General features: G+C 54.8%; 9 protein-coding genes across 9 annotated transcripts; 2 read left to right on the forward strand and 7 right to left on the reverse strand.

The window, feature by feature from the left end:
- Positions 1-54: 54 nt before the first annotated feature.
- On the reverse strand, positions 55-1,066 carry MAD2 (Mitotic spindle checkpoint component mad2; the record flags this gene model as incomplete). Its single annotated transcript, XM_071065414.1, has 4 exons — positions 55-462; positions 573-786; positions 848-873; positions 983-1,066. 4 exons carry the CDS (start codon positions 1,064-1,066, stop codon positions 55-57), a joined length of 732 nt encoding a protein of 243 aa, XP_070921515.1.
- An 825-nt stretch (positions 1,067-1,891) lies between these two features.
- On the reverse strand, positions 1,892-3,458 carry MFIFM68171_09996 (uncharacterized protein; the record flags this gene model as incomplete). Its single annotated transcript, XM_071065415.1, has 5 exons — positions 1,892-2,244; positions 2,455-2,607; positions 2,666-2,947; positions 3,142-3,321; positions 3,377-3,458. 5 exons carry the CDS (start codon positions 3,456-3,458, stop codon positions 1,892-1,894), a joined length of 1,050 nt encoding a protein of 349 aa, XP_070921516.1.
- A 1,519-nt stretch (positions 3,459-4,977) lies between these two features.
- MFIFM68171_09997 (uncharacterized protein) lies at positions 4,978-5,523 on the reverse strand (the record flags this gene model as incomplete). Its single annotated transcript, XM_071065416.1, has 1 exon — positions 4,978-5,523. One exon carries the CDS (start codon positions 5,521-5,523, stop codon positions 4,978-4,980), a length of 546 nt encoding a protein of 181 aa, XP_070921517.1.
- A 2,085-nt stretch (positions 5,524-7,608) lies between these two features.
- On the reverse strand, positions 7,609-10,012 carry FLC3_2 (Putative flavin carrier protein 3; the record flags this gene model as incomplete). The annotated part of the gene is made up of 4 exons (XM_071065417.1): positions 7,609-7,639; positions 7,699-8,770; positions 8,827-9,462; positions 9,514-10,012. The coding sequence occupies 4 exons, from the start codon at positions 10,010-10,012 to the stop codon at positions 7,609-7,611; spliced, it is 2,238 nt and encodes a 745-aa protein (XP_070921518.1).
- A 1,469-nt stretch (positions 10,013-11,481) lies between these two features.
- On the reverse strand, positions 11,482-12,414 carry MFIFM68171_09999 (uncharacterized protein; the record flags this gene model as incomplete). The annotated part of the gene is made up of 2 exons (XM_071065418.1): positions 11,482-12,055; positions 12,128-12,414. The coding sequence occupies 2 exons, from the start codon at positions 12,412-12,414 to the stop codon at positions 11,482-11,484; spliced, it is 861 nt and encodes a 286-aa protein (XP_070921519.1).
- A 1,637-nt stretch (positions 12,415-14,051) lies between these two features.
- Positions 14,052-15,159, forward strand: MFIFM68171_10000 (Ribonuclease H; the record flags this gene model as incomplete). The annotated part of the gene is made up of 3 exons (XM_071065419.1): positions 14,052-14,253; positions 14,309-14,741; positions 14,808-15,159. The coding sequence occupies 3 exons, from the start codon at positions 14,052-14,054 to the stop codon at positions 15,157-15,159; spliced, it is 987 nt and encodes a 328-aa protein (XP_070921520.1).
- Positions 15,160-15,658: 499 nt separating this feature from the next.
- Positions 15,659-16,588, reverse strand: MFIFM68171_10001 (Methylthioribulose-1-phosphate dehydratase; the record flags this gene model as incomplete). The annotated part of the gene is made up of 3 exons (XM_071065420.1): positions 15,659-16,113; positions 16,211-16,350; positions 16,404-16,588. The coding sequence occupies 3 exons, from the start codon at positions 16,586-16,588 to the stop codon at positions 15,659-15,661; spliced, it is 780 nt and encodes a 259-aa protein (XP_070921521.1).
- A 1,060-nt stretch (positions 16,589-17,648) lies between these two features.
- Positions 17,649-18,214, reverse strand: MFIFM68171_10002 (Gram-positive cocci surface proteins LPxTG domain-containing protein; the record flags this gene model as incomplete). Its single annotated transcript, XM_071065421.1, has 2 exons — positions 17,649-17,799; positions 17,859-18,214. 2 exons carry the CDS (start codon positions 18,212-18,214, stop codon positions 17,649-17,651), a joined length of 507 nt encoding a protein of 168 aa, XP_070921522.1.
- Positions 18,215-21,353: 3,139 nt separating this feature from the next.
- On the forward strand, positions 21,354-22,229 carry MFIFM68171_10003 (Short-chain dehydrogenase/reductase SDR; the record flags this gene model as incomplete). Its single annotated transcript, XM_071065422.1, has 1 exon — positions 21,354-22,229. The coding sequence occupies one exon, from the start codon at positions 21,354-21,356 to the stop codon at positions 22,227-22,229; it is 876 nt and encodes a 291-aa protein (XP_070921523.1).
- Between the last annotated feature and the right edge of the window lie 6 nt (positions 22,230-22,235).

Below are 22,235 nucleotides of genomic sequence, written 5' to 3' on the forward strand. Positions count from 1 at the left end.
TGTATATAATACACAAGCAGTCGTCCCGAACCAAGCCCGCCCGCTCAGCCGACCTCAGTCCTGTAACCGGTAACTAACCAGAGTATCCACCCGGTGGCTTGCCGTGCTGAAGCCGCGCAGCTGCACCCGCTCGCCGTTGACGATCTCCTTGGCGTCGCTATCGCCCCATTCGACGGGCACCTCGCTCGACGCGTCGGCGTAGACGAGCACGTTGAAGGTGCAGTCCCCGGAGAGCTGGGGGAGGAAGGTGACGGACGCGGTGATTTGGCGGAAGATGGCGGCGATCTCGGATTGGATTTCCGCCTCGGTCTTTTCCTCCTTTTCTGCAGCTGCCGCCGCTTCCGCGGCCGCCGAGGACGGGGTAGACGAGTTTTCTTGGTTGGCGGTGGTGGTTGCGGTTGCGGTTGCGGAGGGGCTGGTTTTGGATTTCGGTTTGGACTTTGACTTTGTGAGGATTTGGACCTGGTGGTCGCATGGTTGGGTTTTAGTAAATTTATTCCACTGGGGAAACGAGGCCGGGAGAAAACCGGGGGGGGGGGGGGGGGGGGGGGGTTGTTAGGTAGGAAACTTACGTCAAACTGCCACCGCTCGACGTGCTCACCCGTGTCCTTGTCGGTGATGACGATGACGAGCTTGGAGATCTTGCCGCCCACCATCCACTTGTCGAGCTGCGACATGATCTTCTTGATGTAGGCGCGCACTTGGTCGTCGGACGAGACAAGCATGTTCAGACCATACTTCTTGACAGCGGTAAAGTCCTCGGCGGGGTAGACCCCTCGTTGGAAGCTGGTATTTGCGGTTAGCATCTGAGCGTAGCGCGGGCCTCCGTGGTGGTGTGCGGTCGTACAGGATTGTGTGGATCGAGTATTGGAACTGATTTTTGTCGCGCAAGTCAAGGGCGGTTAGTTATTCGTCATAGCCTTTGCGACCGTTTGCGACAGCGAACTCGTCTGCCTTTGTATTCGGAGATGCGGCGACTCACGAACTCGGCGACAAGCTTTGCGCTGCCTTTCAGCGACAGCTTGTGCACCTTGGACTTGTCCTTCACTGGCCCTGTGGCAGCCATTTTTCTCCGCCCGCCGTAATGTGGATTGCGATGCGATTACAGTCTCTGCTGCGGCGGTTGTTGAGCGGAGAACCGGGGAGGTGGGTTGTTTACTTATTTGGGGGCGGCATGGGGTTGAAGCCTGGCGTTGTCAGGGGCGGCGGGGCGATTTGTTTAAGCGGGGGCCATCGCCAAGGCCAGGAGGCCGGTCCGGGGGCGGAACCAGCAGCAGCTTGGCATCTCGCCCGTCAAATCAGGCCCCTATAGGTAATGTTTGGTGCCTAGAGGATGGACACAACACAGCTTCCACGGGCCTACCTATAGAGCCTACTGCGTGATTCGTAATGGATGTCATAGGGGAGTCTGAATCCGGGTAGTGGACCGGGCGGCGGCGATACAGGCGACGAACCACCAGTCCCCCACTCCCGTTCTCGAACTTCTCGCTCTGAATGCACTCAATGCAGTACGGTCCCCGTGTTTTATTCGTGCTGCTAACCAACATTGTGACACGCCCGATATACAGAAATTCGATATACGCCGCATCGTCACCATCATTAATCCATTAAGTACTGGAACCCTGGGGCCAATCTAGCCTCGTTTGCCGGTGACCTCCCCGATCCGATCCGCGCGTGACCAAGCTCTTTGCAACGCTATGTGGGGTATACCTACATGATCCCAAATACATCTCGACGTTATCCACATCGGAGGATATCCAGAGACCGTGGCCATTAGTGTGAGCGTATGTGCGTGTTCGCGTAAACTGAGGGCGATCCTTCAGTGGTGTAAGAGATGGGGCAGGTGCCGCGAGGTTGATAGTGATTCTGGTGAAATCTCCCCAGGAAGAGTTCATCTTTGGACACGAGACGGCTGAGCGATCCTCACAACCGTCTCCCCCGACTCCTCGAAGTTGATATATTCGCGGTCCGCTCCTTGCGCGGACACCGGGGTGTTCGGTTGGCTGATGGACGGCGTGCTGGGGGGCATAGGCCAGGGCATCTGCCCCGGCGATAGCGCCGCGCTCACGGCACTTCCAGTGCTAATACTACTGAAGCTCCCACTGCTTATACGGACATCGGTTGCCGATATGACGCGGGGGTCCCCTGGTTCGTGCCGCGGGCGTCCAGTATGCACAACCCCCGGGGATAGCATGCTAACCGGCGAGATAGGGGAAACCGGGGATGGGGTAAAGGCGCTGCTCACTGCGGAGTAGCCCGTGAAAGTTGATGCTCGGTTGCTGTTCCGTCTAGCCCCAGCAACCGGAACGAGAGGACGTAAGTCGCCTTCCTGACGCATCGGCGGTTGCGACTGTGGGCTGCGTTTATCGCCAGAAGCTGCCGCGGCGGTTGCAATCCCCGCTGCAGCCCCAGCCGCAGCCCCATGGCCAACACTCAATAAGGTATTATGCATACCGCCGCCGCCGGCCGCATTCGCCTCCTGGGTGCCTCCCAGGCTACCGGCCCCGCCGGCTTTGGTGAATGGCGCCAGCATTTTCTGGACCAGAGGTGACTGTCTAACCTTGAAGAGAAGGAGGACGAGCAGCGCGAGAAGGACAAGCAGGCCCACTGTTTCAGTCAGCCACAGTTGACAAACGATCGGCCACGAGGGGATCCGAGAACCTACCGACGATCCCAGCTATTGTGCCCGGCGGCAGACCATTACTCGATGAGCCAGTATTGTCATCGCTAGGAACGCCCGTCAACCCACCCAACCCTATGTTCCCTGGTTTCGTCGACGAATCAGAATCGGATGGTACGCCGCTCAGTCCCGGGTGATACCCGCTGCCGGCCGGAGGTATTGTAGGACTAGATCCGACCCCTCCGGTAGTAGTCGACGCTGCATGCCCGTCACCATCACTATTCCGTGACCCTCCTCCGTTGGTGGCCGTTGATTTTGCCCCGTTGCCTGGATTATCTGTTCTGTGGTCAGGCTTATCCGCCCTCGCAGGGTCTACCGCCTGCTGCGTCACCGTCTTCGCGGAACTTCTTGGCGGGGACTGGTTCGGGGGTGGAGGGAGTGGTGGAGTGGTTGGAGAGGGAAGACGTTGCCCCTGGGCAGTCGTCGCTGGGGGTGGTGGTGGCGGCGGTGGAACATGCGACCCTCCATCATCCGCATCATCGCTATCATCGTCTTCCCATCCGCCCCGTCCGGGATTATCGCGCCCGCCTCCACGCCCACCTCCATCCCCGCCTCCACGCCCGCCTCCACGTCCGCCTCCACGTCCGCCTCCACGCCCTCCTCCACCCCCGCCTCCACGGTCACGGCCACGACCACGGCCCCTTCCACGATCGCGTCCGCCTCGCTCAGAACTGTCTTGGGTGCTTACGTCGTTACACGCTGGCGAGTAGAAGGAACACCACGGATTGGTAAAGCCTTGCCTCTTCCAAAAAGAAGACGCCTCGTCTCTTAGGTGCATTTTCTGCTTCTGTGTGTCCACCGCGGGCTACCAGAGGGAAATGCTCATGGTACCATCACTGCAAGACCCCGACAGTCAAAAGCCTTTGATCGCCGTCCTCTCGGTCGTCTCCGATAGCTATGAGGCTCAATTCCAGATGAAATAAACGAGAGACAGGGTTTCGCTAGTCGCGCAAGAATGGAAACGAGTGAAGGCGCGTGGAGGAGCGAAAAAAGCCCCAAGGCCCGGCGACGGGCTGACAGTCTCAATACCTGAAGCAAGAGTGAGGGGACATGCAGGGCCCGAGCCGGGCAGGGTAGTATTCGAGGTAGTGGCTTGTGTCGAGAAGGGGCAAAGACCGCTTGGCTTGCAGGGTGAGCATACCCCTTTCATCGTGCCTAGCGCTTAGCCCAGCTCAGAGTTGCACAGACCCCAGGCAGTGAGCCTGGAGCGCGACCATGATCGCATCGGTGGTGGCATACACTAGGTAACGTATCCTGGAGCCTTGAGCCTGATGCTGCTGTCCTGGTGTCTGAGATGCCTCTGCAACCAGGCCATTGGCCCAGGGGCTGGCCCCAGGCATCCAAAGACCGAACCGTGCGGATAAAGCAGACGGGACGGAACAGAACAAGGGTTTTATTAGCGGAGACATGACGTTTGTCCCTCGGGTCAGCCTGACGCTCTCTTGAGCCGCTCGAACGTGATGTGGAGTTTCTGGGGACACCAGCGAATGGCACAGCAGAGGTTCCTGACGATCAGCCGACACCAATCCACTTCAGCCCTGGCGAGCAGCCGTCGGTCGAGAGTGGATTGAGAGAGGAGAATGGAGTGGAAGACTGCAGAGCTGTTCATCCGGATCTCTTGATCCAACCTTTCACGACCCTAATTGTTGAAGGTAAGGCATCCTCAAATCCAGCCCTCTTGCCAAAGAAACAGCCCAAGATTAGAGCACAGACCAGTCAAAGCGGCAGTTTATTATGGCCGCCACCTGCTGTAGGGATCGCTTACCGAATGCACGCATTCTTCGTACACAAATTGAGCGAAAGGAGGTGCTCTCGGTCGCGGATTTACGCGAAGGAACCTTGGACGGCAGAAACACTTCTCTTGGCGGATGGATCTGCACGTGGGAAATTGCGCCATCGCTAGGAAATGAAAAGGCCCTGGTCCTTGCAACACCCAAATTCCGGGGCTTTTAAAACCAGCGCCATACCCCCATCACAGTAGCTGTCCTCGAATGTGGCCGGACGTGGCACATGAGGAGTGGCTGAGAGCACAAGCAATATATCGATCCGTTCAGTTAAACATCTATCTCATGAAATGCCAATGAGCAGTTGGTAGATTGCCGTCTAGGCCCCAACGCTGTTACGTTGTTGGCCCACTCCCGTCTGGCCGCCAGTGCGGACCGTATTCAATGATCCATCATTCGCAATCGACCACGTAATGATCTGATAAGCCGTGGCTCAATCATCACTCCCTCCCGCCTCCGCCTTTCCTAGGCATCTTGCGTGCCTTCCGGGCGATCTTCTCTGCCTGGGTGTTTCTACGACCGGCTCCAGAGTTTGGTTGCGGATTTACCGAGCATCCCCCCGCTCGAGCGCGGGCCCCCCCAGGCCCCTGCTACGGCGAGGTGCGGCTGACTTTGCGACGGCGTAGATTGAAGAAGCCGGGAATGCAGGAGACATCTGGCTGTTTCGCAACCCTTGGAAAGCACTCTGCTCCAGCTACCCCCATTGTTGCCTGCGTTTCGTGCGACGCCAGCCTGAGGGCCAGACAGTGAAGGAAATGCGCGCTGGGCCTCGCTGTCACCCCCGGAGAGATCCGCATTGTATCCTTCATCACCCCAAGAACCCCCTTCATCACGGTATTCCCTTGGCCGCACACCTAGACGATACCGCTGCCTGTGGTCCACGTGGAACATCTCCCGTACCTCAGGCAAAATGTGGGATTTGCCCATCTCCCTCTGGGTAACCAGTTCGCGATCGCTGGACCGAATGTCCAGACTAGCGCCGGCGTCCCAGAGAAGCTCCAGCGTCTCTACCATGTCCCCTTCGTGATCGACCCCCGTGTTGACGAGCACCTCGTGCATGGGCGTTTTATTGTGGGCATCCACATCGTTCGGGTCCGTCCTTTGTCCGAGAAGGAACACCACCAGCCAGTGAAAGGCAAAGCGGCTGGCCCAGCGGATTGCAGTTGATCGACCCCCAGCAGCGATGATTGCATATGTGGTTGAATGATGTCTCTATCGGGGCCAATGCGGCCGCCCCAAAATCCAACAGGGCAGCGACGGTTTCGGTAATCCTCCCGTGCCAGAAAAGGTTTGCTTTCGGATCAGGCTTGGGCGGGTGAAAGGCCGGGCCCATCAAGTAGTGTACCAAACCAAGAGCATTGTATCCGGCGCTGTCGTTCTCTTCTTCTTGTACGACACTAGCAGAGGGCATGATGTCGAGTCGACCCTGGTTCCATTTGGGCCCATCGCCCAAGTAACAAAATACTGGTCCAACTTCTGCCACTGTTGCCTTCTCCCAACGGCGATATGGATCGCTGCTTGCCCATATGGAGCCACAGTGTTGGCATCGCCGCATCGGCGCCACAGGTCAGGAGGAGACGGGCCGTGCGCGGGAGCGCATAGTTGCAGGCGACTCGCAGTGCCAAGTTGACCTCTCGCTGCGAGTTGCTCCTACTTCGGATACGGGCCAGGGCAAGGTGGAGAGGCATCTGATCAGGGTAATTCTCCACGAGGTGGTTGAAGTTGCAGCCGACCCGCATCAGATGTGCCGCAACCCTCGGTGCGTCAGCGATAAGGGCAAAGTCGAGAAATGTGGTCGTCTCAAAACCGCCACGTGGAATGAATCCGCTAAAGTCCAGCTTATCCTGGTACTAACCCGTCAGCCGTTCGATGATGGCGGCCGAGTTTTGCTTTGCCAGCGTGTAGGAATAGTTCGACGACGCAGGCCACAACCGTGACCGGTTTTGGCTCCTTTGCGACCTGCTGGCTGATGTGGGTATCAATCAGGTGGTGAATGAATAAGTTAGAGAACGTCCTTGACGACCGAGTGACTGAATGGATACCCTCAACGGATGTGAGCTGTCCAATGATGTTGATCAGGACTTCGTTTGGCAGCCGCTCAAACCTGTATATTGCCCGCCATTTGGCTTGTCTTGCCTAGCCATAAGGTTAATAAATAATCTCGAAAGATGGTAAACGTACGGAGAAAGTCATTTTGTGGCGATCGACCGTATCGCGACGGCGAGGGTTCCTGCGGGGAGGGTTGTGGAGAAGAAGAGGCCGGGCGGAAGATTTGCAACTCTTTGGCTTAAAAGTAAGGTACCTGAAGAGTAACGTTATGAGGGCCGCAAGAGGGGGGTATGAGCGGGTCCTCCCAATATATGCCTCGTGTGCCGAACAAGTTAGCTCTAGTATTTAAGTGCAAAAGTCAAAATAAAGTTCACCCCATGGCGGTTCTGGGGCCTTGGGCCGCACATGGTCGATGGGTCTCGAGAGAAGAACACAAGATGAAAGGATTGAACGGAGATCATCATCGGATGGCACCGTGCTCTTTTCCTCAATTCTAGATGTTGGTATCGACTTTTGTCTATACATACACCGACTGCGGAATAGCACGGAGTGAGGGCATACCCAGAGATTTTTGACCGGCATCGCAAGGTCTGCGTGATCTAATTAAGCCCAGCAGCAATAGAATCAAATCCGCTGCCCACGGATTGCTGCCCTCTCAGCTAAGTGCTTCAGACTACAACTCGAGTGAAGGTGCTCAGCATGAGGAAATACGAAAACACGAGATGAAAATTGAAAAATAAGCAACAAATAATAAATAATAATAAAAATTCAGAATCTGTTTCTCATAACCCGCTTTGCGAACTAACGTGTAAGCTTTAACACGGCCAACCGCCCCAAGCCCCCTCTTGCCGATTCTAGCCACAACGCCCAAGGTGTTAAGGACTTGTTGTCCAAGAACACAGTCCTTGTACACATGTCTATGAAGGGGCGAGCCTTCCGACCGAACCTTGAACCGAGATAGATGGAGGTCCGAAATCTATATACAGAAATGATGGAGATACCACATGTTTCAGCGGCGCCGTGGCAGGGCGACTAAAAGTATGCCCAAAAGTCCCAAGAGAACCAAGCAACATATAAATCATCACAAACCACTCGCTAGTCATATCCTGCTCCCCGTTGCCAAACGCTACACAGAAGTTTGTCAGCAGCGGCACAAGCATATTGCCCTTTGATACGTGAACTCACCTTGCTCCAGGTTGCGGCTTATTGTGTTGGGACTGATGCCCAGAGAGATTGGAAGAAGAACCCGATGCCGCGAACGGGCTCGGCGCTCTGACACTGCCGCTCGGTTTACTCCTTACATGCGGTCCTTCCGATGAGTAGGAAGCCACAGAAGGGGCAGCTGGAACGCGGAACGAACTTCGGACCGAGTTCCTGGCGGAGTTGCGAACTGAATCTCTAGCTGAATGGCGGGTGGATCCCGCAGTGCCCGGGCGGGTCATAAGGTTTGCATGGCCCGACATGCCCGACTCGTCGTCTTCAAGATCCAGAGTAGGCTTATACGGCTTGCCGTCCCCACGAGCTGTAGCCGCCAGAGCGTCAAGCTCGCTCGTCGTCGCGATGTGTGTCTGGGACTTCATGAATGATGTGCGGTCGTCGTTCATGAACTGGTATCGTGTGTCAGGGTTATTGTGGAAGAGAACAACGCCAGTGGTGATGATGAGCATGAGAAGGAGGATAAGTGCGAAAGCAGCATTGGCGATCCACAAGACAACTCCCACTACACCGATCACCAGCCGAGGTAGCCCAAATACATCGGTAAAAACAAACAAAAAGATGGCGTTGACGAAGTTCATGGCGCAAATAGCGATGTTGAATGAATTCGTGCTCTTGTCCATCCAGGGCCTCAAGACACTAGCCGCAATTAACGCCGCGGCTTCGATAATGATGAGAGCAATGGCTTGGACCGTTCCGGAACGCTGAGCGAACGCAATAAACATGCCCTTGACTAGAATATAGGCGAGGACTGGAACGATAAAGTAGTATGCCGAGGCGCGGAATTGCACATATAGAAAACCCCATTTGTTCAAGGCCTGAGGGTCGGAGAAGAGGATGTAGGCAGGATTTCGGTGGAGAGCGACGGAGCGGCGAGCCATGCGGATAACCCGATATGCAGCATAGCTCAGGGTCAGAAGCATGCCGAAAAAGAAGAATACGGCTAGCACGACTGCCCCAGCCGAGTCATCCTGCGTATACTCCCACAAGCAGAGGATCGTCATTTGCGGGAAGCCAATGAGCACCAGGCGATAAAGGATGCCTATCAACAGTTAGCAGGCCGGACAGTCGTCGAGTGCTTTATGTTGCGTCACATACCTTTGAGAACAGTCAGCCACCCAGCACGGAAGTCAGAGAACCTATCGCCCTTGATAAGCCGCGCCCTCGCGGCGAGCTCACAGAGGCCCTTGAATGACGCCACGGCGAGAGCCGTTAGGATTACAAAGATGTAAAAGAAGGCGAGGCCGGTCAGGAAAAGGTTGGTAGTCTCGATACCAGCCCGGAAGGCTACTCGCTGAATGCCGTAGACGATGTAACTGCCAAAGGAGGTCTGGATATTCGATCGCTTTGCGAGGCCGACCGCCGGTTCTATCGCTGGGAGAGCACGCTTGACCTTTTCGACCTGCACGGACACGGTGTGGAGCGTGTCAAGGAGGGCCGATGCCTGGCCGCCGGTAGATCGCTGGTACCAGGTCAAAATGTCCTGGATGAAGTTGACCTTGATAATACCCATACTCCACTGGAAATCCTGGGTCCAGGACTGAACGACCGGGGGCAGTGGCACGCTGCAGAGGCCGAGCATAGCTTGGGCTTGGAAGTAGCTGAAGAGGGACAGAGTGTTGGCTGCGATATGGGACGCTGCGTTGGAGAAGCCCAGTCCGGAGACTACGGCCGACGAGATGAGCGCGAGCCCCGCCACGGCGGCGGCGGCCCATTTCACCCCAATTAGATCGACTATGTCACGTTAGCTTGTCGCTCAGCAGGACTGCCGGCACTGAAACGCACCTGTTTTTCCATTCGAAATATCAGCCTCGACACAGGCGATGCTCTCTCCGGCTCGATCGCCACTGGTCATATTGATATAGACCCTGACTGTGGCATCGAGATCGGGGAGGGTATATGCGATGCTAGGGATCTGCGCGATGGCATCTCTAGTGACAGGAAGATTGAACGGGTTGTTCATCTTGCCGGACGTCATTGGGCACAGGCCCGGCAGATTCGAATTACATGGATTGACCGTGGTCCGAATAACCTCGTAGCCATAAGCCAGGATGGTGATGTCGAAAAGCACGTAACCCTCGATGGACGATATCGCAAGCATGTTGACGGAAGCCGTGAGATTGTTGGGGGTAAAGACCACATCGAAGAGGCTAGCTGTGAACTCGGAGTTTGCCTGGCACGCCGCCAGCGAACTCGAACGGAGAACATCTTCGGCGCGGGCAGGGAGGATGACGGTGGTGAGAGAGAGAAGGAACAAGAACGGGTCCGTTGGCAGAAGTCGCATCTTTGCTATGCGTTCGCCAAAAAGACGGGCGCGATGTGCAATCGGACGTTCAATGTCGCTTGTGCCTCGGTGGGGATAGCCGCCAGATTCAATCCGAACAATCAGACTGACATCCTCATATGTTCCTCGCGGTCCTTCTTAGGCCGGTTGCGACGATGGTTTTGCGTTTTCGTTTGAGACACCGGTCGGTTGGTTGCGAAGGCGGTCGGAGGGTCGGTGCTTGGCTGCCCAAGCAGGGGCTGGGTGGTGCGAAGCGGGGAGGACTGAAAAACGAGTGACGGCAGCCGACCAAAGTGTGCTAGGATCGAAAAACCATCCAAGAAATGCCGCTCCGATGGCTGATAAGAAACCCACGATGCGACGAGCTGTAGCGCTTCGTTAGAGAGATGTCGAAACGAGCGAGGTCAATCCAGTATGGAAAGAGTGGCGGGGCGAGCGTGCGGACTGCCTCCAACCAAAGAGCACCACTGCAACGAGAACAGGGAAGCTCGTGTTGAGGGCAAGAGGCTGGTCGGGGCCTTCCCAGGGGCGGGGGATGGTCACCTTTAGGTACACTGTAATGTCAGATGCACGGCGCTAGAGCAAGTTTGGGTTGGCCCAACACGAGATGATGTGGCTGAGTCGGCAAAACCCAGAACAAGGCACGAAAACAGAAGCGCCAAGACGGCTGACTGTTGTTTGGATGGCATCCCTTCCGAGGTGCATAACCCGCTATCTGTGAGCCTAGCAGGAATGAGGTCATCGGTGTTAGCGAGGCAACAAGGGTGTCCAGTTGGCCAACAAAATTGCGACCAGGTCGTCAGCAGCGTTCCTGTTGCAGGTGATAGGGTCCAAAGAGACTTTTTCTTACAACTGGACAAGCACTGGCTTGTCACATCTTCTAAGTCCACTAGCACAATTCAATGCAGCATTCTGCTTCGCGGTGGCGGGTTTAATGCGCGCTGGGGAGAGAACTATGCACCGCCGAATTGCTCTGCAACGGGAGGATTGCAAGTCAAAACGAAACACGGCGCTGCTGCGGTGGAGCGCCAAGCCGATTGGATCGCCGATCCCTTCAGTCCAGTGCAGTACTCTGACATCAGGTATGTGGACCACCTAGCTACATAAGTAGCAAAACGCCTCTCGTTCTTAGCGACTGGCTCTACACTTAGTGTTGGCCATAAACATATCCTGATTTGGTTCCCGCTGAGAAGTACCTTGAGTAGTTGAGATCAAAAAGCTCCCTTCAAGGCGCCGGCTATTATGTGACTGAGGCTCGCGCTTGAACTGTGCAAAATGGCACACTCCTGCCTAACTTAACTTACTAGACGATTGAACACAGCAGAAGAACAGATTTCCAAGCCAATCGTCGGTATTCGTTCGCTGGAACCACCCTGTTCCTCTAAAGATCCTGTCATGTTGAGGAAGGATCGTCTCCTCATACTACGTCAAAACCCTCAATCAAGCTTGCAGTGAGCCAGTAACAGCCATCAGTCCTTGAAATCCGTACTCTTCCATATCGTCTCGTAATCCCTCGCCGTCTCCGCCAGCTCATCACTAAACTTCTTCATCTGCGCGCCCGTATCACTACCCAATGGCAACCTCAATCTCCGTTCTTTGCCCTTGAACAGCCCTTCCCCTGCCACATACTCCCAGATCCTCGCCGCTCCCTCCACCGGATTCCCCAGCTGCCGCCCATTAAACTCGGAAAACGCCTTCCTCGCTTCGTGTGCAACTGTTCCCTCGTACGCGGGCAGCGCGGGTGCCAAATTGGCACCTCCCGCCGGGCCAGTCAGGAATGCAGTGCGGAAGTACCCCGGCTCGACGATCACAGCGTGCAGGCCAAAGGGCGCGATCTCGGCATCGAGGGCCTGTGTGATGCCTTCAAGGGCGAACTTTGTTGCGCAGTAGACGCCGTTGGACGGGTATCCGTGCAAGCCGCCGATGGAGGAGAGGTTCATGATGGTGCCAGACTTCTGGGCGCGCATGCCCGGGAGGAAGGAGCGGATTGTTCGGAGGATTCCGAAGACATTGATGTTGAATTGCATTTGGACGAGCGAGTCTCTTTGAGGATACGTCAGTCAATTTCGAAGGGGTCCGTGGCATTGGCTATTGAGGCATATCTTGAATGCTTACTCTGTCTCTTCGATGGCGCCCATGTAGGCATATGCCGCGTTATTGACAAGCACGTCGACTCGCCCGAAAGCTGCAAAGGCCCTTTCGGCATATGCGTTCATTTCCTCCTGAGAGAAAGAGAGATCGAATTGCAGGACTTTGATGCCATTGACCTTGAGGCTTTCTGGGACTTTGGACGGGGACCGGACGGCGGCGATAACTTGATCACCTTCCTTGAGCGCCTTGAGAGCGAGTTCTAGGCCGAAGCCGGTGTTTGCGCCGCTGATGTGCCAGACGCGGGGTGCCATTATTCTCGCGGTTGTGGGCTAGTCGCGGTAGCGGTCTTGCAAGGCAGGCCTTCAGTTTAAATCACTCCGCCAAGGTATGTTTTCGGTTCAAGTTGCTCGTCTTGCGGTGACGATGAGATTGTTTCTCATGCTTCGGTTCTGGTTCACTGGGCTACTGCTTGCTATTTATGCACAAATATTTCTTGCCACCTCGCGAGACCCTCAATCTCAAGGCCCTCATGCTCGATGAGAAGACGGCCATAACCAATCTACCATCACCGATAGCTTAGCATTGTGCCAAGGCGGCTTCCATCATAACGCCGATCGATGTCAATGGTCCCCGCTTCGGCCGTGACTCAGCAACATACTTGCCAGACTGCGATCGATGACCAGGAGGGCATGGCTGGCCTTGGCGTCTGCCTGTGCACTGGATTGCTGATTCAGCATCCCTCAAATCTGAGAGGGGAACCGCAAAGGCTGGAAGTTGTCTTAGCACGGGCCCAACATGGGGACTCGAGGCCTAGATCGCGGCAATTTTTCTTGGTGGAAAGTCAGGATCCGCCAAGTACACCTGCAGACTCTAGCTAGATGAATGCACTTTGAGGGTAACGATGAAGAGGTACCTCGAGGCGCCCAGCGTTTGTTTGTCCTCCCTCAGGGCTTTCCCACTGCTGCCGCGCTGGAGGTCCCTCTTTGCCGTTTGGCCCTATGTTACTACCAATAGTTCCATCCCAATCCGTTGTTCTCATGCGGGTTTTGGTGGTCGCTGCATCAAGGCCGTTGTGGATTCGGCAATGAGAACTAGATGCTGGTCCGAGGCATATGCCGTCATCAGTAAAGGCGGGCGCATTGCTTGACTTCGGCAACACGCTTCCTGTGGCTCTCTAGAGGATCAATAGATGTTGGACCTTTCATGTGCTGGTAGTGGAAGGCACCTTGTCTGAAGGCAGGGATAGGATTGAAAAGTAGCCATATCGCAAGATGGCAGTTATGCGCTTATACGTAAATATAGACCGCCAGTGCCATTGAGTCGAGCGGTTCTTCTACGCTCAATGTAAAGCATCCTATCCCGTCATGGTGCGGGTAAAGTATTAACATTGAACTCGGCCAGACAAACAACCGAGGTGGAAAATCCGTTCCCCAGAAGCGCTACAGTTAGGTAGACGAAGGCCCACTCCTTTGCTTTATCTTATCTTATCGCTTCTTTGCAGCTCAAACTGTTCCAAGAAGCGCTGGCAAGCCCCCTCACAAACACCCACCCATTACTTCTTTCAGCAGTTCTGATCTTTATCGCCAGCTTCTGTCCGAGAAAGCTGCCTGGGTCTTTGGTTGTCAAACTGATCCGGGGCATCTAACTCACAAAGAGGATAAAGCGCGCTGGGACCTACTGCACCGCGATCCGTCTCGCCGAAAATGCGGTCGGATTGACCTCCGCAGTGCCTGCCTACCCCTCTTGTTGTCTGCTGCTCAGCCGACAAAGCCGCTCTGCGCATTGGCAGCCCACCGGCATAACGGCCTTTTACTTCGCAGCCCGCATCCTTCGCGCTTTAAACAGCGCCAGCCTCCCCGAATTTTGCGGCCGGCGGCAACCCAGCAGGGACAAGGTGATCGGATTGATCTTTTATCTGACGAGGCGCCTTGCAGACACCACGTTTATCATGCCCTCGACAAGAAAAACCACTGCCCTGGCCGCTTCTGCACAGTCTGCCCCAGCCAAAACGGCCGAGCCTCCTTCGAAAAAGCGCAAGATGGACAGTACCGAGCAAAAGTACTATGCGGTTCGCGCAGGCTACAAGCCTGGTGTCTACACTAGCTGGGCCATTTGCCAACAGCAAATCTCCGGATTTAAGGGCGCCGTGTGTATGTTCTCCTTGCGCCACCAGCTTGCAGTTGACTCGCTGACGTATCGAACCAGTCAAGTCCTTCCTATCGTATGAAGACGCCTCAGCCTTCGCCGCCGGCCGCGACCCGCCGTCGACGGCCAACGACAAACCGGACCGATTCTACGGCGTAGCTGTCGGACGTAAACCCGGCGTGTACACGGAGTGGACAAAGGTGCAAGAGGCGATCATTGGTTGGAAGGGACCCAAGTTCAAGAAGTTTGACACGAGAGCCGAAGCCGAAACCTTCGTCCGCACCTACGGGAAAGGCGCAGCCATGTTCGACGTCTCGGAGCTAGATGGAGAGGAGGCCGAGGAATCGCCGGCCAAGAAGGCCAAGAAGGCAACTAAGCCCACGTCTTCCGGCGGGAACGTACTGGTCGTCTACACGGATGGGAGCAGTCTAGGGAACGGCAGATCCGGCGCCTCTGCTGGTGTGGGAGCCTTCTTTGGGGTGAATGATCCAAGGTTCGTAGCCAGCATGTTCCATCTGGCCATTTTCCTAACTATGTACTGACGGAGCACCTCAAATAGGAACATATCGGAGCGGCTGAAGGGTCCGGTCCAGACGAATCAACGGGCGGAATTGACAGCCATACTCCGGGCCCTCGAGGTTGTCGACGATACCCAAGACGTCGAGATCCGCACCGACAGCAAGTACTCCATACAATGTGTCACGGAGTGGTACATAAACTGGGAAAGAAACGGATGGAAGACCCGAGACGGGCCCGTCAAAAACCAAGACCTGGTTCAGGCGGTCCGCGCCAGGCTCGAGGAGAGGGAGAACAAAGGGGGCCAGACCCAGTTCATCTGGGTCAAGGGGCATGATACCGACATCGGCAATATTGCCGCGGATCGTTTGGCGGTTGAAGGTGCAAGGAAGTGATACCCATCTCCGGCGGCTCTGATTTGATTCAGCGTTTTGCTTTCGGTAGTAATTATGCGTCTGGATGGATTACATACCCGTACTTTGGTGCTTTTCAGCTTAGGTAGATATCTCCTTCTAATGTATCATGTTTTGCGCAGGGGGGGTGGATGGATTGTCGTGGATTGCTGGAGACGCAATCCCTGGGAAAGGGCCTGATGATAGGGTATCCAACTACACCACACAATCCTTCAACCCCACTTCTGGCCAGATACTTCTGCCTTTACCGTGAGTCCATCTACCTTGATCACCACAAAACCGCCGTCAGTTTAGGTAAAACTATGTAGTAGTATAATCTACGGAATTTTTTTTTTTTTTTTTTTTTTTTTTTTTTTGGTGTGTAAGGATACTATAATTAATAAATGGAACTCGGAGCCATCATTAGCCATTATAGATGCCTAACTTCTCAATAATTTCCCCTCTACAAACTCTCCAGGTACCTTATTGAGCTTTCGACCTCTCAAGAACTCAAATTTGTTAACATACAGCGGGTCGACCTGCACTTGCCTCTCCCATAAGCCCCAAGGCCTCGACACTTCCGGCCAATCGTCGCCCACGTATCGTGCATCTGCCGCGGGGTTAGATATACGATGCCACGATTCGCACCATGCTCGTCCCCAGCGGCCAAGCCCCCGTACGCATGCTGGATCCGGAGTGCTTCAGACTCTACGTTGGCATTGGTTTTGGCGTAAATGGCCTGGTACACGACCTTCTCGAGCTCGACGCCGCAACTGGCGAAGCCATGGCTTTGCATCAAGACGAGATCGTGGTCGGGCAGGTCCTGCGCTTCGTGAGCACCGCCATCTGAGAACTCCGCCGCAAGGGCGGCGCCGAGGCGCTCGTTGCGTACGAGCAGGTCTTGGGTGTCGTTGGGGAGGTAGTACTGGCTGATGTCGAAAACGGGGACCCGTTGGCCTATGAGGATTGGGAATTAGCGAGCTGCGATGATGATGATGATGATGATAATGATGGAGTCATTATATATGAGGCATGGCATCCATGGTTAACGCACCCAGGTAACCTGCCATGTGAATGGTTGCTCGCAGAGGCGCTTTGATGATGCTGTACGAAACTAGAACGTCTGGGTGTCCGTGCAGCACGACGTTGATGCCGGAATAACGCTTGAGGATCTCACTGTGTATGAAGCGCTCGCTGAAACCAGCGGGTCCATTTGGTTTTGCGGCTCCGCGTCGGAGACCCGGTACAGGGCGATGTCATCGAGTGAAGAGACTAGGGCCGGGGCTCCTGTGTGGAACATGTAAAAGGTTGAGGTGTTTTCCGGGTTCCACAGGGACATGTGGCCGTAGCCGTCAAGTATGTTGTGATAGTGGAGTATGTGCAGTGCCGTGATATAAGTGGCTAGTAGCCGAGTAATATTTGCGGCGACCATCTTGTCGTGGGATTGCGCATCAAGCTCTGTGAACGCAATGTTCTGTGTACCGAGGCAATCTGCTGAAAGACGGAGACCGAAAGGGGACAAATACCGGAGCGGAGTGGCGAGCCAAAGATGTGATAATATCAATGGAAGGGGGGAAGTGTGACAGGTCCTCAAAACTGATTCAACTGAAGCGGAATCGGGGAGCGGCATCAAGTCCTAATACCTGCTGACGATACGTTGTCGTGGCTACTGCTGTTTCGGCAGGGGTTCCTACTTGTCGCCTATGAGTACATCTTTACATCAATAAGCGTAGGTACCTATCCTATAGTTGGCCCGAGACGAGAAACACTAGCACCGAAACTAAAGGGAATCATAGGTAGATTTTAGGCTATGGCCACACCTACATTCTCGTCGGAAGATGAGGTGTTCGTTCCGACTTCCAACCACTGAATGCCCCTTTTTTGTTTTCGCCTCTTAGGCGCGAAGCTGCATATATCACACATTGCCCCAGCGGATTTCCGGTCACTCGTGCCAGCGCACACAAGTGGCTTGCCTATAACAGGGGGGCCCCTAAGGTAAATCAACTCCCCTTATCCGACACCTCCAGTCGGACCGACCAGGACACATGTACAACCGCAAATCATTAATCCTGTAATTGAACCCATAAGAAAATAGTGTTTTCTAGTACCAACCGGGGTCCGACCCTCATCCGATCTCCCGATGCTGGAATCGGGATGGCTGCTCGCCGCTTCAGGCCGTGGTCGTGCGAGATTGCTAGAGGAACTCGGTTATTAGGCAACTCCTATTGACTACTTTACCGAGTGGACTGGATGGTGTTTAATACAAGTATACCTTACTCATGATCGCAAACGCCACCGTCCCACCTTCCGAGTTCACTTCGTCTAGCATGAGCTACAGGCATCGGACGGACCAGGCTTGTGGTACTGTACCTAATTATCAAATAGATACAGATATTCATACAATTCTAATTTTGATATTACGGGAACATAAGAGTAGGTGATCCGGGTTGCCCTGTCTTTCAGCAGCGCCGGCAAGGTCCAATTCATTCTCTTCAACGGCCGCGGCCAACCATCTTTTCCATAGTACTTGCACTAGACTTCTGAGCGGCCAAGTCACCGGGCTGCACAATAGAACTCGCCTCCCCCCTCCGCCGAGTCGCCATGTAAAGGCCACCCAAGCCAAGGGCGCCGAGGCCCATATATCTTGCCCAGTAGGGTTAGCCATGTCACATGTCGCCCGATCTCGCCATAGTTATACCTACATCATGTTGTTATTCGGGTACCCCATCTCCTTGCCCAACCGCCTGCCCATGGGCTGCTGCACCCCGGCTTTCATTCCGGACTTTGAATGGTGTGGCATGGCCGAATGGATATCGAGGCCGGATGATTCGAGCGGCTGCTTTTGGTGTGCAGTCTGACCCTCGGACGGGTAGTCAAAGACGACATCAATATCGTCAACTGGGTTACCGCCGCGGGAATCAGTGGGGCCATAGGGCTTGCCGGCGGTAGGGGTCGCGGGACGGGCTGTCGTGATCGAGAGACAGCGGGTTGCCGGGCAGGTGGTTCTCCGGACGGAAAGCCGGCTAATGTTAAAGCCGGCGGTCCTCGGGATGAGCATGCTGATGAATGTTGGCTCCGGCTATCGAGCTGCCAAAAGGGTATTTTGTGTTGTGATGCTAGTCTAGCTCTGGGATAGCTGGGTACCTAGTGGGCAAGGCACGCAAGTAATTAGCAACCGAACGGAAGCTCGATAGCGAGGGGTAGGAGTTGGTGGCGGGGGCCTTGAAATATCGTTCGCCTAACGCTTGGGCGTCTTCCTCCGCAGTGCCTCTTTGTCTCTATGACGTACAGCGATAGTAATCATTGAGGGGCAAGTCGGAGATCGGGCCCGTGTGTTAGTGCGGCGCATGGGCCGTCGAGCCGTATTGGATGCTGGCCTAGATCTTTCTAAGGCTTCCGGTTACGGGAGGAGGGCCCGTTTCGGAGCTTAATTAGAATGTGCGATCAAGCGACTGCGTAAACCACGATCCGGGATGCTGACCAGAGAGACTAACGGTACTGTACCATGAACAAGCTGCCAACACGGCACCATTGGGAACAAAGAGGCCGCGAGGGTCTAGACCACTGCGAACTGGCGGAGACAGAGCTGCCAACATTATTTCTACTCTTTCTAATAGCGATGGGACCTGCCACAGTTTTAAATAAAGTGCGGCCGCCGCGACGACCGGGGTTCGTTAATTATATGCCGGATTCTGTGCTGAGGGCCAAGGGACAAAGAAACGAAATTACAGGTACCTTAATTATAGCACTCCCGTTTGGTGCCTTGATTATGTATGACACATCAAGCGGTAGAAACGCGCGCGGTGAGAGTGGTCAAATGTTAATAATCTACGAATACAATGGAGACATAAAACAGCCGGTACTTACAGGTATGTATGACCTCAAAATGTCGAACCGGCTTGGATAAACCTCTCTGATATTCAATCAATTAGCAGGCAAACTCGAACCGATAGAGAGGCAGTTTTCAACGAGGTACAAAATGGAACTGATCTTCACGTCTACGGTCTAGCCGTTTCACCGATGCTATGGAACAGCGGCGGCATAATTTAGGATGGTAAGCAAGCTGAAACGCGTCCACAGTGAACCCTCATCTTGATCCGTCTATTGCCTGTGATGAAGAGGACGAATGTGCCGGCGAAGGTCGTGCAGAGTATGGTAATGATAGTACTTACATTTACCGAACGGCCGGCCTAAAGTACAACTCGTCGTATATCATAGAAATTCCGGTGCCCAAGGCGAATATGAATGTGCGGGGGATATCCATTTCCCCCAAAGGAAAGGATCTAGTATGTGTGGCTCCTCTGGAAACATGGTACTGAAGCCGAACGCGACATAGCTGAGTCGTACTGCTAGAATGTTATGTTGGTTGCTGAGGTTGAGGCATGCTATTTTCCGAGATGGCGTGTGCATATTTCCGTGGTTTCATGGGTAGGTAGGCAACGCTAAAAGCGTCATGACAACTCGTAGTAATCCGTTGGCATTGGGTATCTGAATCTAGCATTTCAATATGTAGCCGTTGCCGCGCAGCTACCTGAGGATATGGTCTTTAGAGTCGTTTACAAGTTGAGGAGGCTTTCGTGCAAGAGCAGGCTCGAGACCTTTGGAAAAGGCGCCTGAGGCAATAGCTCTGACGGAGAGGTAGCTGCGATTCTGGTTATGGCCAAGGATCAAGCCGTCAAGGGGTCGATTTAGCTTTGGCCGCCGACGACTAAATGCCACAGGCTACAGTCTCTCACGGGGTTCATTTACTCACCGAACTTTGCCTGCAAGGAAGCGATCAGGACAAACCGGTGGGTGAGCTGTTTCTGGCGCCTCAGCCCAACTATGGTTCAGGTTCATGTACCTGGAAACAGACAGCAGCTCCTCGTCCTCGTCAGTGCTGCAACAGCCATATTCGCCAACCTTAACTGGATCCTGATCTGCGTATGGTTCAACACGGCCAGGGAAGTGTGCGTGCCTTCGGTGCGAACATTTACTTGGTCTGTATAAGGTTAGATCTACTATTGGCCTCTGCATTGTACCCTGAGGCTCGGGGAACGGTCCAGCAACATCATTATCGTGGCTCAATGGCTGCACCTCCTCACGTGACGATTTGGAGAGCACCAGCGCAACGCCATGGTCGCCCGTACATGGCGACATTAAGAGGTCTCACGCTATGAGATTGGCAATCGCGTCTGACCACTGCTTTGCGGAGGAGTGACTTGGCAGCTCGGGCGACGTTGAACGGGTGAAATGTTGCCTCGGAGCAAGGGCTGCAGACGATTCAACAAGGCAGCTTAGGAAGCGCCGCGTGATAAGCTGGATCGCCATGCCGGTTTCCATGGCTATTGCGGCGACGGAACATCAAATACTACCGGACGTGGAAGTGTGTGGGGGGAGGATATTCACCGATGCTGAGGTGGTCCGCGACTCGGCGACGTCATATCTCGCAAGATGAAACCTGAAAGCGTAGGCGCCCCCGCGAAACAAAACCTGGCTCTTGCATTGAAGTTGACACGGCTTCCGGTACGGATACATGGGGAAGGATCCGGCGGTGATTGATGGAGGTCGGAAGCATACAGTGCGTTCGCTTCTCGTCTCCGGCGTCATCAACCCGTGTCAAGGGAGATGATTGGCTAAATTGGTCTGATCAATGCTCTGTTGATGACGCACAACGTGTAATCAAGCACTCGTGGAAAACAAGCTTAGGGCAAAAGCTGTGCAGTCAAGGAGACCACCGTGCTTCACCGAAAGTTGGGAGTGGCTGTGGAAATGGGAGCCGGGTTACTGCAAGCACCTGCTGGCGCTAGTGGGGAGGTGCGGGATCTGCAGGCCAGATCGGAGCAGTGGAGCCAGTTCCGCCGTCGGCGATCGGGGATAGGCATTTAGATGGGCGGACTACCCCCGTGTCCACGCCCAACGCCGCAGAGGTGGAGAGTGGCGCCTGATACTGTCGTGGGGGACACAGAGTTCCGCCTAGGAATTGCCGATTATTACATGGCTAAGCAAGGCCAGAGGAAGGAGGCCGGAGCCATCCGAGCATAGGGCGGCCTCCTGATCGATAAAAAGGGGTCATCCCCTAGTTTACCCTCTCTCTTAAGCCTTCATCAGAGTTGCGCCTACTTTGCCTGCTAGTTCTACCAGCTCTATTCCCTTCCAATCCCAATATAAGCTCCAGCTCCTGCCAATTGAACTTTCCCATCACAGTCAAGGTCAACATGGCTCCACGCTCCCGCGTCTGGCTCATCACTGGCTGCTCCTCTGGCTTCGGCCTACACCTAGCCCGTGTTGCCGCGAGCTGTGGTGACCGCGTGCTCGCTGCGTCCCGAAATCCCTCCAAGGCAACCGAACTCGCCGGCCAGAAGAACATCACGCTGGTCCGACTGGACCACAACGAACCACTCCCCAAGATCAAGGAGGCCGTTGAAAAGATCATATCGGTCTACGGCACTATGGACATTGTCGTTAACAATGCTGCATACGTCCAGGCCGGCACCGTCGAAGAGGCAACCCCAGAGGAAACCTTTCGCCAATTCCAAGCCAACGTCTTCGGGCCGCTGAACCTCTACCGCGCCGTGCTCCCCCACCTGCGCAGAAAAGGTCAGGGTACTCTCGTGACCATCGGCTCCATGGCGGCCTGGTACCCAATGAACGGCTGCAATCTATACAATTCCTCCAAGGCTGCCCTCCGCTGGGCGGCCCTCGGCTTGGGCGAGGAGGTCAAAGTCTTTGGCATCCAGCACTGTCTCGTCGAGCCTGGCTTCTTCCGCACCAGTCTGCTCAAGCCCGATGCCAACTTCGCCGGGACCTCGGCCACTGCCCGTCTGGCAGAGTATGACGAGATCAATGCGGCTGCCGATCGAAACTTGAAAAACTTCAACGGCATACAGCTTGGCAACCCTGTCAAGGGCGCTGAGATCATCTACCAGGTCGTCACCTCAACAGGTATGGCCGAAGGAAAACCTCTTCCTGGATTTTTGCCACTCGGAAGTGATGCGACGACCGAGATATCAAAGGCGGCTCAGAAGACGCTGGATGCTATTGACGAGTGGCGATCGGTTAGTGCGTTGAGTGATTTCCCAGATGGCAAGTGAGAACAC

This window comes from Madurella fahalii (genome assembly GCF_045866475.1).
Source record: "Madurella fahalii IFM 68171 DNA, scaffold_5, whole genome shotgun sequence".
NCBI lineage: Eukaryota > Fungi > Ascomycota > Sordariomycetes > Sordariales > Madurella > Madurella fahalii.